Source organism: Scleropages formosus, chromosome 12, assembly GCF_900964775.1.
Source record: "Scleropages formosus chromosome 12, fSclFor1.1, whole genome shotgun sequence".
Classification (NCBI taxonomy): Eukaryota; Metazoa; Chordata; class Actinopteri; order Osteoglossiformes; family Osteoglossidae; genus Scleropages; species Scleropages formosus.
This window is the reverse complement of record NC_041817.1, coordinates 27,561,407-27,575,504: the sequence shown is the minus strand read 5'-3', so window position 1 is coordinate 27,575,504 and position 14,098 is coordinate 27,561,407. Positions and strand designations below refer to the sequence as shown.

General features: G+C 44.2%; 1 protein-coding gene across 1 annotated transcript in view; it reads right to left on the bottom strand.

The window, feature by feature from the left end:
- The window catches only part of cntnap5b (contactin associated protein family member 5b), a 69,512-nt gene that overhangs the window by 35,711 nt on the left and 19,703 nt on the right, over window positions 1–14,098 (bottom strand). Inside the window, exons 5-7 of the mRNA XM_029256923.1 lie at window positions 6,525–6,672; window positions 3,449–3,652; window positions 2,451–2,635 (exon numbers count right to left, since the gene is read on the bottom strand). Coding sequence (XP_029112756.1) covers window positions 2,451–2,635; window positions 3,449–3,652; window positions 6,525–6,672 — 537 coding nt within the window. The remainder of the gene's footprint in view (window positions 1–2,450; window positions 2,636–3,448; window positions 3,653–6,524; window positions 6,673–14,098) is intronic.

Genomic DNA, 14,098 nt, shown 5'->3' with positions numbered 1-14,098 from the left:
ACCCTGCAGGGATGGTCATTATTCTTGTGTAAAATGCTAACATAAAATTCTAAGAAATCTAGATGTTACACCAAGGTAAACTTCTGAAATGAATAAATGACTATGATTTACACCCCTGACTCTACGTACCTGCTTGATTTAATCAATGAAACTTGGGCTTCACTTATTTTTAGACCTTTACACTACTTGTGTGTCTCTACTACACACATGATTTTCTCTAATCAACATATGGAATTGGTCATTACACATCTATTATGTCACATGAGAAACACTGATTCTTATTAAATAATCATTTTTTGATAAAACTAAGGGCTTCGCATACTTTGAAGCAGCACTACACATAGCACTGCATATACAGTACACTGTATGCATAGGTTGTATATATAGTATATATAGTAGACAGGTAGACCAATAGATACATACACACATTGGTGATAATTGTATTAATCTAAAAGGAAATTGCCGCATGTTATAGTAATTTAGCAAGTACTTGTGCTGTCACCTTGTAGCTGTCACCTTGCTACTAAAAAACGCAGGTTGCAGTCAAACTCTTGGTTGTGGCACTTACCCTGAACTGATACGGTAAAACTGATACAGAAAAATAGCCCTGCTACAGAGCTTGGAGAAAGGTTTCAGATAAATGTTGGTCAATTTATTTCTTTATTTTTTTAAAGTTTTTAATGAACACTAATTTAAGGTAGAATGCAGTTTTATTCAGTTAAACAGTTCAGGCTGCAACCTCAAGGGTGTAACAGTAGGGTCCCTTCTGGCACTGAACTCATGAGCCCATTTTATTAAGTTGCCTCTTTTCCAGTACTGTGTTTCTTTTAAAGTCATTTAAGTCCCTTGTTATTTTCCACAGGGCACCACGAGAGTTGCAGCATGTGGGAAAAAATCCATCCGCATATTATTTTAAGCTAATCTTCCCTAATGTAGAAATACTTTATCTTTAGCCCAGCATATTTACAGTGTGACAGAGATTTATTGTATCCGACACAATTCGAGCGATGCTGCAACGAGTCTGTTTATGCAGCTGATTCCGGTACGCCGTTTAAAAAAAAATGAAAAAAAAAAAGAGAAAAAAAGATCAAATGAATAAATAATCAATGGCGTGTATGAAAAATCTTCCTGTGCTGCCTGATTTCCACACAGAGGTTACTGAAATGCAAGTCAGATATCCATGTGTAAGGAAGTCATATTTATTTATTTATTCTTAAGTATTAAATCACGATTCTATTTATTCCTATCACAAGGACATTGCGCTAAGCCTTCGATATAATAAATTGTTCTCTAAATGCTCAATTCCGAAAAAAAAATATAATGTGAAATATGGATTTAGATGCATAAAAGCTGAGAGACAGAAATCCATGTTTTTTTTTTTTTTTTTTTTTTTTTTTTTTCTTTTTGTGTGCCAGTGTGTCACGGCTTCAAGGGCTTAATGAATTGGAAATATTACAGACAGTATCTTGAGCCACTTTGCATGTGTCAAATATTAAATCCCTCAGTGCATTTCACTGTTCACTTCAAACACTATGTTCACATGTGGGGAATTACAGTAGATAATGTCAGATTTTTACCTTCTTTATTGAACTTACATGCCCTGCCTTATGTACTTTAGCCCTCAGTTTTCCATGTAAATGTTAAGAAAAAAATATTTGCAAAAGTATTAAAATATTGATATTTAAAAATATTTTCACATCAAATATTAAACATTTTTACAAAGTGAAAATAAGTGACTTTGGAGAAACTAAGGTTAAAGAAAGACAGAGAGGTAAAGAAAACATTTTGAAAGGCAGAATATTTTACTAACCTTTATTCCTGAAATATGAAGAAAAAAAAAAAAGATTGAGGAGTAAAAATCTAGATAGAATCTCAGAAGATGGTCAAACACATGATTTTAATCTTCATCTCTCTGCCCCGTCCAAGAATTTTAGATATATCAACTTCATAATTATAACAATTATAATTTCTAATACAGCAGGGTATTTTCACTCTAAAGATTCAGGGTAAGTACTTTGATCAAGTGTACTGCAGTACAAGGGAGGCCTGCAAGGTAATGCTGTAATTGTACAGTTTATCTTGGATCAGTAAAGTTTCCATCCATCCATCCATCCATCCATCCATCCATCCATCCCTCTGTTGCCTGTTGCCTGTCACTGCCAGCATGAGCCCATCACTTCTTATTATTATTATCTTCTGGTCCTGAAATCTCTGAAAGCCCAGACTCCCAGCATGCTTTGCCACATCTCACGAGTCACTGTCTACCTAAGAGCTCTGGCTGCTGCTCCCATCTGCTGCCTTACAGATACCACCTGTACCTCCTGTCCTTGTCTAAGGAACGAGGGAAACTGCATGGTGGATGATAACTTCACAGGTGAGCAGCGAATAAGGACTGGGGCTCCTTGTCGGAAAGCAGCGGATGTTCATCGAGTGAAGGACATTAGACGCACCTCGTAGTCCACCTCGAGCGAGTCGCCGTCGCCGCGAGTGCGGAAGTGCTGCGTGTGCCGGTCCAGGGTGAAGTTGACCTGCTTGTTGAAGCGCTCGATGAGCACCGAGTGCCAGTGCTGGTCGTCCAGCAAGCTGCCCAGGGTCACAGACGCGTGACCGCTGCCCGAGTGCAGCTTGGCATCATCTGCAAGGGAATGGTGGGGGTCGGTGAGGCGCTAAGGCCAAGGTGCCAAAGTGCCAAAGGTCCCAGATTACAGCGCTCTGTCCTCGACCCGGTTGTGTATTGGTTTGTATGTACGCTGTGCAAGTCACCTTGGGTGAAAGCATCTGCATAAATCGTTACCATAAGTGTGTGCAGCGCCTCTCACAGTTCATTGGCTCAGCTGAAGAGCCTTTGGGGGTTAATGATGATTAATGGTTCATCCTAGAATAACCAGATTCATGGGTGGGGGGGTCTGATCATGGGATGTATCACATACTTGACTTTTTATAATGTGATTTTTTTTCTGCATGCGAGGGGTAGTAAAACATGGTAACACCGCACTGTTCCTTCCTAATTCTACGTTTATTAAAATATTTTTGTGCTGTGTGTTAATTTTTTCTTGCAAATCACTTGAAATATTCAAGTAAAGTCAACGTTCTAGAAATTGTTTAATTTCTCTTAGTGTCCCTTCAACAATTAACAATAGAATTCTTTCCTCAGGTTCCTGCTTTTTTGAAAACTGTGGAAAATACATGAACAATGTAATATTGCAGGGCACTAGAATGCACCGTCATTCCAAAACTGGTCACCCATGGTCCGGTTATGCGTGGAGGAACTCCATACGGACCCTTGTTTTTGGTGAAGGGACTACTAACCAAGTCCGCAATTAATGGAAGATGCGTCATCTTTGATTTCCTCAAGGTGGTTCTGGTTTTTGTTATTATTTCCAGGCACATGATTGGCTGCAGAAAGAACCGAGACCCAATGATGGAGGTGACTGTGTGGCGAACTCACCCAGGTTGAGGTGCAGGGCCAGCCGCCCCTGGTGCAGCTCCAGGGTAATGTAATCGCCTCTCTGGCCCTCCCCGTGCACCAGCACGCCCTCGCCCTTCTGGCTCTTGAACCTCAATGAGATAACATCCTTCACCGTGCTCATGGACTTCTGGTTGAATCGGTACAGCAGGGAGCTCCTGCCGTCGAAATCCGCCACGTCCGACTCTACGAACAAACGAGAACAAGTTGGGGGAAAAATCACTGACATGACGTGGGAAGAAGGGAAGAAAGTTCCTCTTTTTTGTTTACTGTAAAGAGGGTTCTGGAAGCTCTCATTCCACCTACGAACCATCAGCATGACTTGATCTCCGCTGGTACAAATAGTGGTACACGACACTGACAGCCAACGGCGCCTTTTCTTTTTGGGGAAACTTCTCGCCCAGCAGGGATTGCATCCGTCAGAAGAAGCGCCGCAGACTCCGGAGTGAACCTGCTATTTTCCTGCGTGACCGACGGGAGGAAGTGAGCTTTTCGGGGGCTGAGAAACCGGGGAAATCGACACGTTCCGAAAAGCTGCTCCCATTTTGCCGACGGTTGGAATCGATCGCACTCGTTGCGGCTCTATTGTGACTTTTAGAGAAAATTGGTGGGTTTGTGCTCACTGGGTGCCTCCATTCATCCATGAGAGAACAAGCATTACGGATGGCCGTGGGTTCGGCAAACAGCACGTTCGGGAACTGAAACCTCCCCCAGCCTGAGAAGAGCATTTAAAGCACCTCGGAGGTCTCCAACCTGGGCCAAGATCACAGCCACAAGTGCAACGGATCCACTCTCAATGCACTTTCCCCTCTGCTGAGATGCACACTAGCATCCCTCGCTCTGGAAGCTCTCTAGGTTCCTCCAGCTGCAGCCTGCAGCGCCCCCTCCTCTACAGCCAACGGGATGCCCTGTTCCTGGCTCCTCCCGCCTCTCGAATCCCGTCCCATAGACATTCCCAGCAGCTTTGGTGCATCAGTGCGGCGGTCTGCTGTGATAACTTAATGAAGACGGCAAGAGGCCCTGTAAGCCGGCCCCGGGGAGCCTTCCCTTTGCCGTTAATCGCGCCTCCACTCCTGGCTGAGGACGTCTGACAGCCCTTGAAAGGAGGGCCCTTAAGGAACCAGTCAGCATATCAATAAGTGCCAAGGCTGCAGAAGCACAGCCGCTCACACGTGTTCGACGGAGGGCTTCACGTGGCCGGGTGGGACTTTACCGTTTGCACTCGGCCTGCGCGGGGTGGATAAGACAGCCGGACTCTTAGTATCCGCTCTATAAATTGGTCATCAGTTGAGGTGACTCAACATTCATGTGCCTTCAATGACCCTCAAAAACAGGAGAGCGACAGGAGCGGCACAGTTACGCACGTGGCCTCGTATCCTCAAGCTTTCTAGTTCCAGCTCCAAGTGCAACAGAACTGGATATCACATTTATTTTGTTGTGAATTGCTCCAAAACTATATTGTGTAATGGTAAGATAAACACACACAGTCTGAAACCTCTTACCCCAAGCGGGGCCGCAGCAAACCGGAGCCCAATGTGGTAACACAGGGCACAGGGCTGCAGGGGAGAGGGGACACACCCAGGATAGGACACCAGTCCATCACAAGGTACCCCAAGTAGGACTCCATCCCCAGACACACCACAGAGCAGGCACAGGCCAAACCTGCAGCACCACCACACCCTGCTGTAAGATAAATATCCTACACACACATCTCACACACACACACACACACACACACACACACACACATACACACATTTATTTTATTTTCACTGTGGTCCATGGGGTTCTATGGCCGGGATCTGATGACTGCATACCTGGAGCAATGGACTCAGCAGCCAGGGGCCTGGAGAGCTACTTTACCTTCTAGGCACTCCCTGAAAGACATACTGTCACCCCATTGTTATGCCCAGGAGGGGCTGGCAGCCACTGTCACAGACCCACTGGAGATTTTTTTTTCTCCCTTTCTACGCAGAGCTTTTTGTTTTCCTTTCCTCAGCTGCCAGCTAGTGTATCCTAACATTTAACTGTAACTTTACCTGTTGGTTTTCGACCTCCCTGGAACATTCTGTTTGTACTTCTGTAATCTAATTTCATTCTAAATGAAATTGTCACCTTTGTGAGAAGTGTGTTCTACAAAAATGAGTTCAACAGTTCTACGTTCCGCAGATATTATGTTCACTCACTATGCTGGAGGTCAATTGGACACAAGTCATACATTAAAACATTTACAATTACAAGTGAAATAGTGATGCGAGTGCTAAATGAAGTGCTGTTTACCTTGATATTAGTTGGAAATGTCATGCATGTGTGCATTTTTACATTACAGTTCCATTACACGCATGGCCCGAGATGCTCAGTATGAACTGTTCAATTAAATACAAGAAGTTGTTTATCGAAGCATAAAACTTAAGGCTGTTTTGTATAACTGTTGTCTAGACAACACGATACCATTTAACCCCCAACCACCGAAAATTCAGGTCTCCCCTTTTCAGCCTCGACGGAAGTCATGTTTCCCCAGATGCTGCGGGATCGAGCAGGCCGCCACGCCACCCCCACGCCGGCGCGTGCTGTGCAGTCACCCAACATTAACGCGAAGATCACGGTGCATAACCATTATGAATAATGAATGCGCTCTCCAAGGGATGACTATAAATGTCATTTCAGAGCGGTAATTCACAGGCCGATTAATTTTGCGCCGCTCCTGAATGCACGCGAGCTCTATCCAATAGACTCCCCTTTATTCGGTGGAAATTAGCCTCGCACGCGCCGACTTTGTGCCACCGAGTCTTTCATCATCGGCTCCAATTAAGAAAATTGCCCGTGGTCGGCGGTCGAGCTTTATCCTGTTTGATCAGCAAGGAGAAAGTCAGCCTCCCCGGGGCAGCGCCGCTTCCTTCATCTCTACATCAATGGAAGGCGGCGGCTAAACGCGAGACATTTTCCGTTCAACAAAAGTCTGCCCTGTGTCCGTAGCGCGTTCCTTCTGTTGGGTCCACGGGACAAGTTCCTGCAGGCCCTGGGAAGCTCGAGCCCGCGCCCGGAAGGGGCCACTCACTGTAGCTGCAGCCGTAGGCCTCGATACGCAGGCCCACCCAGCCGCTCGGGTTCCAGGTGAGGGGGACGAAGCGAAGGTAGCGCGTCCTGACGGGGTGCGGCAGCTTGTGCAGGACAACGCCGTCCGCGTCCGAGTTGCCTGGGAACGTCTGCAAGAGATGAGGAGGGAGGAGGTGAATGAACAATGGGCGGGAATGAGCAGTGCATGCTGGGAGAGCATCCTTCACCTGTTGGGCATGATGGCCATTCATTTTACATGTTTAGCATTGAGCAAATACTTTCACAGCGATAGAACATAAGAGTGCAGGACCTGGCAGGGGGAGCGCTGAGCAAAGGCAGCAACAAATGGCAGCAGATCTCTGCTGGGTCCTCCAGGATGTCCTGTAGATAGCTCTAGGCTCAACTAGGCTAAGTGTTCAGTCATAATAAAAATTATTCCATTTATTCGTCTACCCTTTCATCTAAAGTGATTCACAATGCAAGTTTTGTAAAACAAGCCACTTAAACTGTGCTACACATATACACAGGTGGGACATTTTTACTGTATCAATTCAGGGTAAGTACCTTGATTAAAGTACTGCAGCAGGAGCAGGATTTGAACCCAGCTCCTTCAAGTGCTATATGGCAGCTCAAGCCACTACGCCACCTGCTGTTGTGATTCCTGGTCCCCTGTTAATTTCATGTTTTTTCTTCGCGGAAGTTTTTCATTTGCTTATTGAACACTAAAAAAAACCCCCAAATACTCAAAAGCCTCCATTCCAACCAACGTGCGGCAAAACCACGATGTAAAATCTGAAACAATCCAAAAACAAATGTTAAACCGCCAGCACTGAGCTGTGATTATGCAGCCCGTACCAAGTACAGTAATTACGGCACAATTTAATTCACAGCTGAGATAATGACACACAACAAAGGGAACTAAACGGAGCGACACCGTCCTCCACTGTGGGAGGAACATTAATTCAGCGATAAAACAACTCTGTCCAGCTTTTGACAGTTTATTTCCCATCCTGTCTTTTTTGGCCCCCTTTCATAGCCATTCTTGTGTCACGTTCCTCTTAATTCCTTATTTGTGTGTCATTTCATATTTTTTATTAATCTCTGTAGTCTTTGCACCAGCTCTTGGTCTTTTCCCTCATTTATTTCCCTGAAATTATTATTTATAAGGGCAATAAGCCTTTTCATTTGCCCATAAATATCTTCTTTTTTTTCATTTAGTGAGTTTTTCATTTTGTGATTTAGTTTCATTTTGTTAGATGAAAACAATACTGCATATTTTAACCTGTTTATATGGAGCCAGTTGTATTCTTGGTTTAAATGTGGCTCCACGCAGCATCGATGTGTCTGTAGCCGAGCCGCCGGTGAATTAACAACGAGCTTTTATTGCAGGCAGACGGGGTCTGATTTGACTTGCATTTAAGATATGAAGCTTTGAATATATGATTGTTTACATTAACATCTGCTCAATTATGCACTGGTTTGGAGAATGATTGCTATCCTTTCATTCGCCACTCGCCGTAATAACGAGATCCAGCACTTGCATATACTTCACAATTCAATTAAACCATCCTCTAGCTTTTTTGTGAAATAATGATTTGCTCTCATGAGATGCATTATAACATCATTCATAAAAACATACAGTTGATGAAAAAAATCAAAACCTCAGCTTGCAAGTGCAATTAGAACTGTTTGTAAATCAGTGTGCTTGTAACACAGTCATTTTCATTTTAACTCCTAGTCACGGCCAGTAATAGCTGAATAATAGAAAGGTCCCTTGATTTAATAGCTGAATATGAGCTGTAAAAGCTGTGACTGTATCCATAGCAAAAAAACAGGTTGTAAGACTGTGTTCATATTTTTTATTCATTTCTTTGGACTTCTATTAATTAATCAAATTCTATTATTAAACTATAATAAAATTCCAGAAAATAACATTGTCTCCACAGTCTCCCATTCAATGTTGATTGTTGACTGATGCACCCCATAAATAAATCCCATGTGATATTCTAACCCTATTATAAATCCCATCTTGTTATTGATCACTGACACAAGAGATGAGCTGTAAACACTGTGGAAGTGAGTTGAATTAAGGTGGTCCCACACTCCTGTTCTGCTGGGGTGCCATACGTTAATTCAGAGGGTAAACAGAAGTGGTATTTTCTCCGCTGCATAAAATTCTAAAGAACAGATATGAAGAACAATAAAATTTAAATTAAAAAAAACACTTATTTTTAAAATTTTTTGCGTACTTGAAAATTGGGAACACGAGGCTACAGTACATGTAGAACATCACTGGAAGAGCGCAAAGTGATGATTTCCAAACGTTTGCTCATGTTCCGCTGACTTGAAGAGGTGCAGGGAGGCAGTGATTCGAAACTCCTCCAGCAGAGATGCGCTGTAATCAGGCGCCAGATGTGAGCAGGGCCTGCAGTCAGAGCAGAGCCACAGATCCTAATGATGGTGGGATCACAGGGTGCAGCGTCACCGGTGCGGCCGCCTCTCCTCCAAGTCGCTTCGCTAATTCATCCCTCTCAGCATCGCTCATCGCTCACTGATAACCCATAAAACTCTTCTGACTGTTTTATTAATGTCCTCTGAGTCATAATTCTTCCAAATAACCAAAGACGAACACTTTCCTTTCCTGCCTGTCTTAAGATGTGAAATACTGCAACAATCAAGGCTTTCGCGGTGCGCATACCGCGGTAACGCGCGGCAAAGGCTCGAGGAAACGTCCGCAGCTTGTTCTATTCAAACTGCAGGAAAACATGGTATGTGACAGTAAATTGTCACACAGTCGCTCCCTAGATCGTGAGGTTCTGAGAGCAGGCGGTGCACACACACCGTACACTACATACACTTACACATAAAAGACAAACAAACAAAAAGGCAAATACAAAAGTCCGGGAAGAAAACGGAATTATGAAAGCTCATGCAGCAGTAATGAAAGGAAAAAAAAAGAATATTTTTAAATATCCTCTGACAGCTGTAAGCAAACTAGCTGAATTAGTGGAGGTGCAACCTGGACCATCGCTTTGTATTTCGTTAACCGCTTCGGCTGATGCCTCCGTCCAGTGTAAGGTCTGAATGCTAATTACTTTGAGTGATTTACGCTTTGTACAGCAGACACCTGCGTGACCCATTTCTTCCATTTGAATCCAACGTAAGCACCTTGATCAAGGGTTCCACAGCAGGGACTGGAACCTGAGGCCTTGAAGGTGACAGGTCCGTCCACCACGCCATCTACATATACAGCATGTTTCCGCTCCTCTCATCCATGTGGACGGCAGATGCTTGAGGTCTTTCTGTGAGCAGGATGCTTGTCATCACCGTCTCAATGAGGTGTAAACCACTGGTCGACCGCTCGACGCTGATGGAGGCTCTCATCCGGGATGCCCGCACCTGCCCGATGGGGAGGGTTTCTCTGGTTTCATTACTTTGGGCTTTTCATGTGTTGCAGGGTCGAAACGAAGCAGAGTGTTTTTGTTTCCGTGGCAAACTTTTCGAGACCCCCTGCTTACGATTTCAGAGGATACGCGACACCTGCGTGACCCATGAAAAGTACACGCGGTCCCAAGGTGACCATGACAGTGACTCACCGTCACAGCTTGGGTTTGGAAAAAGGAATCGACTCAACCGACCTGCAAAAACATGGCAACTGTTCCATGTCCTTTAATATTTACATTGATTTACTTAGCGGCTCCATTTCTCCAGAGTGAGTTACAATGATTTACCTATGTATGAAATAGGGTAATGGCATCAGTCCAGGATAAGCACTTTGACGAAGGGTACTACAGCAAGAGGTGGGATCTGAACCCAGGACCTTCAGACTGGATGAACAATATACAGCATAAAGATTATTATTTATCTGGCCCCTTTTCTGAGGACAGTTCACAGTGTGAGGTTTGCACACTAAGCAACTTAAAGTGATTTACAGAGCAGGATCATTTTTACTGCATCAGTTCATGGTAAGTACATTGATCAAGGGCACTGCAGCAGGAGCGGGATTTGAACTGGAACCCTCTCACTGGAAGGTAGGAGCTCAAACCTCTTCGTCACCTGCTGTTCTTCTGAAACCACAAATCACTAATTTGGAACCATCTCTGTCATGATAAACTCTCGGGACTCCCAAGGACAGCTTGAGATATGATTCCTGTATGATTTTCATTACAAAATCCCATTAGAATTCGCAAACTGTATTATATATTGATGAGGCCAGAGATGAGCCAATTTTCTCTTCGATTTAACAACTTCATCCTTTCTCATCTCTGTCTCACTGTTTCATCATTCGCTTGGAAGGACAGAATGTCATGTCACAAGATACATTGACCTGTCAGTTTTGCCATGTGTCTCCCCTCCACGTCTCTCTCCTCTGGGTTCCGGTAGCTGCCCAGATCAAGTCCAACACTCAGGCTGACAAGGCGGTCAAAGGATCTCCTCCCCAACACCTACAGGACCTGATCACTCCCTAGAGCCGAGTATGACCGCTGTGCTCCTCCACCTCCGAAATCAAAAGTATGATAGTTTTGGCCCCAATGCGTTTAAATTAATTCCGTGTGTCTCTCACAGCTGCTGGATTCTTCCCAGCATGCAAGGAGGGTCTCAGATCCATTTCTTGCAGAGCCACTTCTCACTCAACCCCCTATCTGCTCTATTAACATACATTTATCTGCCACAATCGCCTTTGCATTTTCTTTCAATTCTTTAGGCAGCTATTCATGTTCCTGTGTTCCTCGAAGCTGCCGAATCCCTCCCAGGATCCAAGAAGTGTCTCAAACCCATCTCTTTCACAGCCACTTCTCTGTTGATCTCCTAACTGCTCCATAATCACATATGGAATCATCCGTCACAATAACCTTTCTGTTTCCTATCAATTCTATAGGCAGCTACTCATGTTCTGCCATCCCTCAGGGCTGCTGAACCCCTGCCCCATTCCAGAAGGGTCTCAAACCAGTCTCTTTGAGAGCCACTCTCCTGATCTCCTTACAGCTCCATAAATGAGTCTAACACCATCTACTATGATTATATATGTATTTGCTTTTTGAATGTCACTTGTATAGGAGCTATTGGAGGGATGTGAACCAGCAACATGGTGGTATTAGACACACAAGCTGTGTGTACATAATTCTGAGTCTGTTTTTAAAGCTCTTCATGTGCTGTTGACGCACTTTTGTTTCCTTTGAGCTGCAAATCACTTTGGAGAGAAGGAGCCCTGTTACAGTACAGTTAGAGTACCGCTGAGAGGGTGGGGGCCACTGGAACACATGGATGCCTGACGTGTGCAGTGAATCAGTCATGTTGGCTTGGATGGGGATGTGGAAAGGCCTTCCGTCCCACTAGCGGGTCCAAGTCCTCCCCAGGCCATTAAACCGCCCCCCATCGGAGCGCAGGCAGCCTCTGGGTCCCCTGCCTTCACAGCTGGAGCCATTGAAATGGAACATTTTTGAAAAGTAGGAACGACAAAAGTCCTATTAACAGGAAGCGTTTCCTCGGAGGTAATAAACTGGATACCACACTACTTACCATCCTTGTAATTTAAACTCTACTCATAATTTATTCTGTTATTTGAGGTTTTTTAGCCCCAGTTTAAGTCTATTCAATACAAGATAAGCATGCGCACATTTGAAGGCAGTTTCTAGTTGGCATCGAAACGCATCACATGGATCATTTCGGTAGCGCATTGTCTTGTGTTTAGGGCTCCCGTCTCATAATGAGAAGTACTGGTTTGAATCCCCAGTGCTGCTGTCCCTTGATGAGGGTTCACTGCACTGGTAAAGTAAATGCTGCTTATTAAAAAAAAATACGCATGACAAAAACCTTTATAACACAAACACACTGTCTGAAATTGCTTGTCCCAAGCAGGGGTCTCAACAAACTGGAGCCTAACCTGGCAACACAGGGAGCAGGGCTGCAGGGGGAGGGGGACACACCCCGGAACACCAGTCCATCACAAGGAACCCCAAGCAGGACTCGAACCCCAGGCCTGCCAGAGGGCGGGATCCGGCCAAGCCCGATGCACTACCACGCACCCCCCCTACCTTTATAGCACTTTTACGTTATAAAAATGATCAACATACATTTTTTACCTCTTCAAAAGAAGTGATATACATATTCCATATCGGCATATACAGTACGCATACTTCGGACAACTCTATTAAAAAGAAATGCCTGCTTGCGTGACGCTTGCTTATTGCTCATTGGGTTTTTGCTCCTTTCAGATACCAGGGTAATTAATAATTTATTTTCATTTCTGCCCATGACTTTAATAGAGTTTAACAGGGAAAAAAGTTCCACTTTTGCTGTCATGATATTTATTTTCTGATTTATTTATTTATTTATTCGGAGATAAAATGGCCCAGTCGATGATATTGATCTTCACTGTCTCAGACCTACAAACTGAAATCTTATCACACGGAGTAGAACGTCTTTGCTCTGGGGCTTCGCTAAACTGGTAGCAGATATAAATGAAGAAAATGTATCGGTGGTAATGGGAGGAGCCTGTGGTCTTCTCCAAGTGTTAAATGTATTAAGATAAAACAAACCTTAATGCGTTTCTAGGACTTGCAAAACTCTAAAGAGTGTGTATCATACTTTGGACACATCATGAGAAAATCAGATTCTCTCGGTAAGTAATGAGATAATTTGGAGGAAAATTTGGTGGGAGAAAAAGAAGAGTATGAGCAGAAACCAGATAGATTCCATCACAGCGACAGTGGACACGACCCTTTTAAAACTGAGGACACAACTGGAGGCCAGAAGTTTATGGAAGAATTCTGAATATGTGGTCAACGAAAGCCATCATAAACTCAAAGGTGCTCAATAGCAACATGTAGCATGGATCTACACAACGGTCCAGGCAGCCATACATGGTGCACAGAAGGCTTGAGGTTTGGTGTAGGTAGATATGGGGTCATTGTCCATCATGAATAAAAGTTTGATTAAGATCTTTCTTTGTATCACTTCCTGCAGAGAGTTCAGTCTAGCTGCCAGGAGAAGTTAACGGACCTTCTCATTTGTTCTGGCATCACTGTAGCAATGCTACTGTCCCAGAACACACCTGCTACAGCAAACTGGTAGAACATCTGCAGCAGTGACTTGCATTCTCCACAACATCTGAGCCTCCTCTAGAAGCAAAAGTGACCTTGGTCCTTCTTGTATGGAGCCTCGGTCTCGCAAGTGTTTGTTCAGCCCAACAAGCTCCACATCCATTCCATCAATGGACACAGTGGACCCTCGGACCTGCCGAAGTCCATCATCATCATCATCTTCTCCTTATCTTTCTCCAGTTCCTTCCATCTGTACCACTCAGCAGAACCTGCGCAATGCCTCTGTGAACACATGCTCCAAAGTATTGTGGAGGTGAACTGCCAGTTTCAGCTGAAGGATGTGTGGATGAACTACTTATCACATACATCTCAGGATCCTTGAGCTGCATTTAGTTTGCAGCTATATTAAAGTATGTTTCCCATAGTTACTCAAGAGTGTGATCAGGTAGAGCATATGTAGAACTCATCGCTTCTCTTCGTACCCTTTTTTGTCCAGTCCAATTCAAAACCTTCATTAAAAGGGCCCATATTT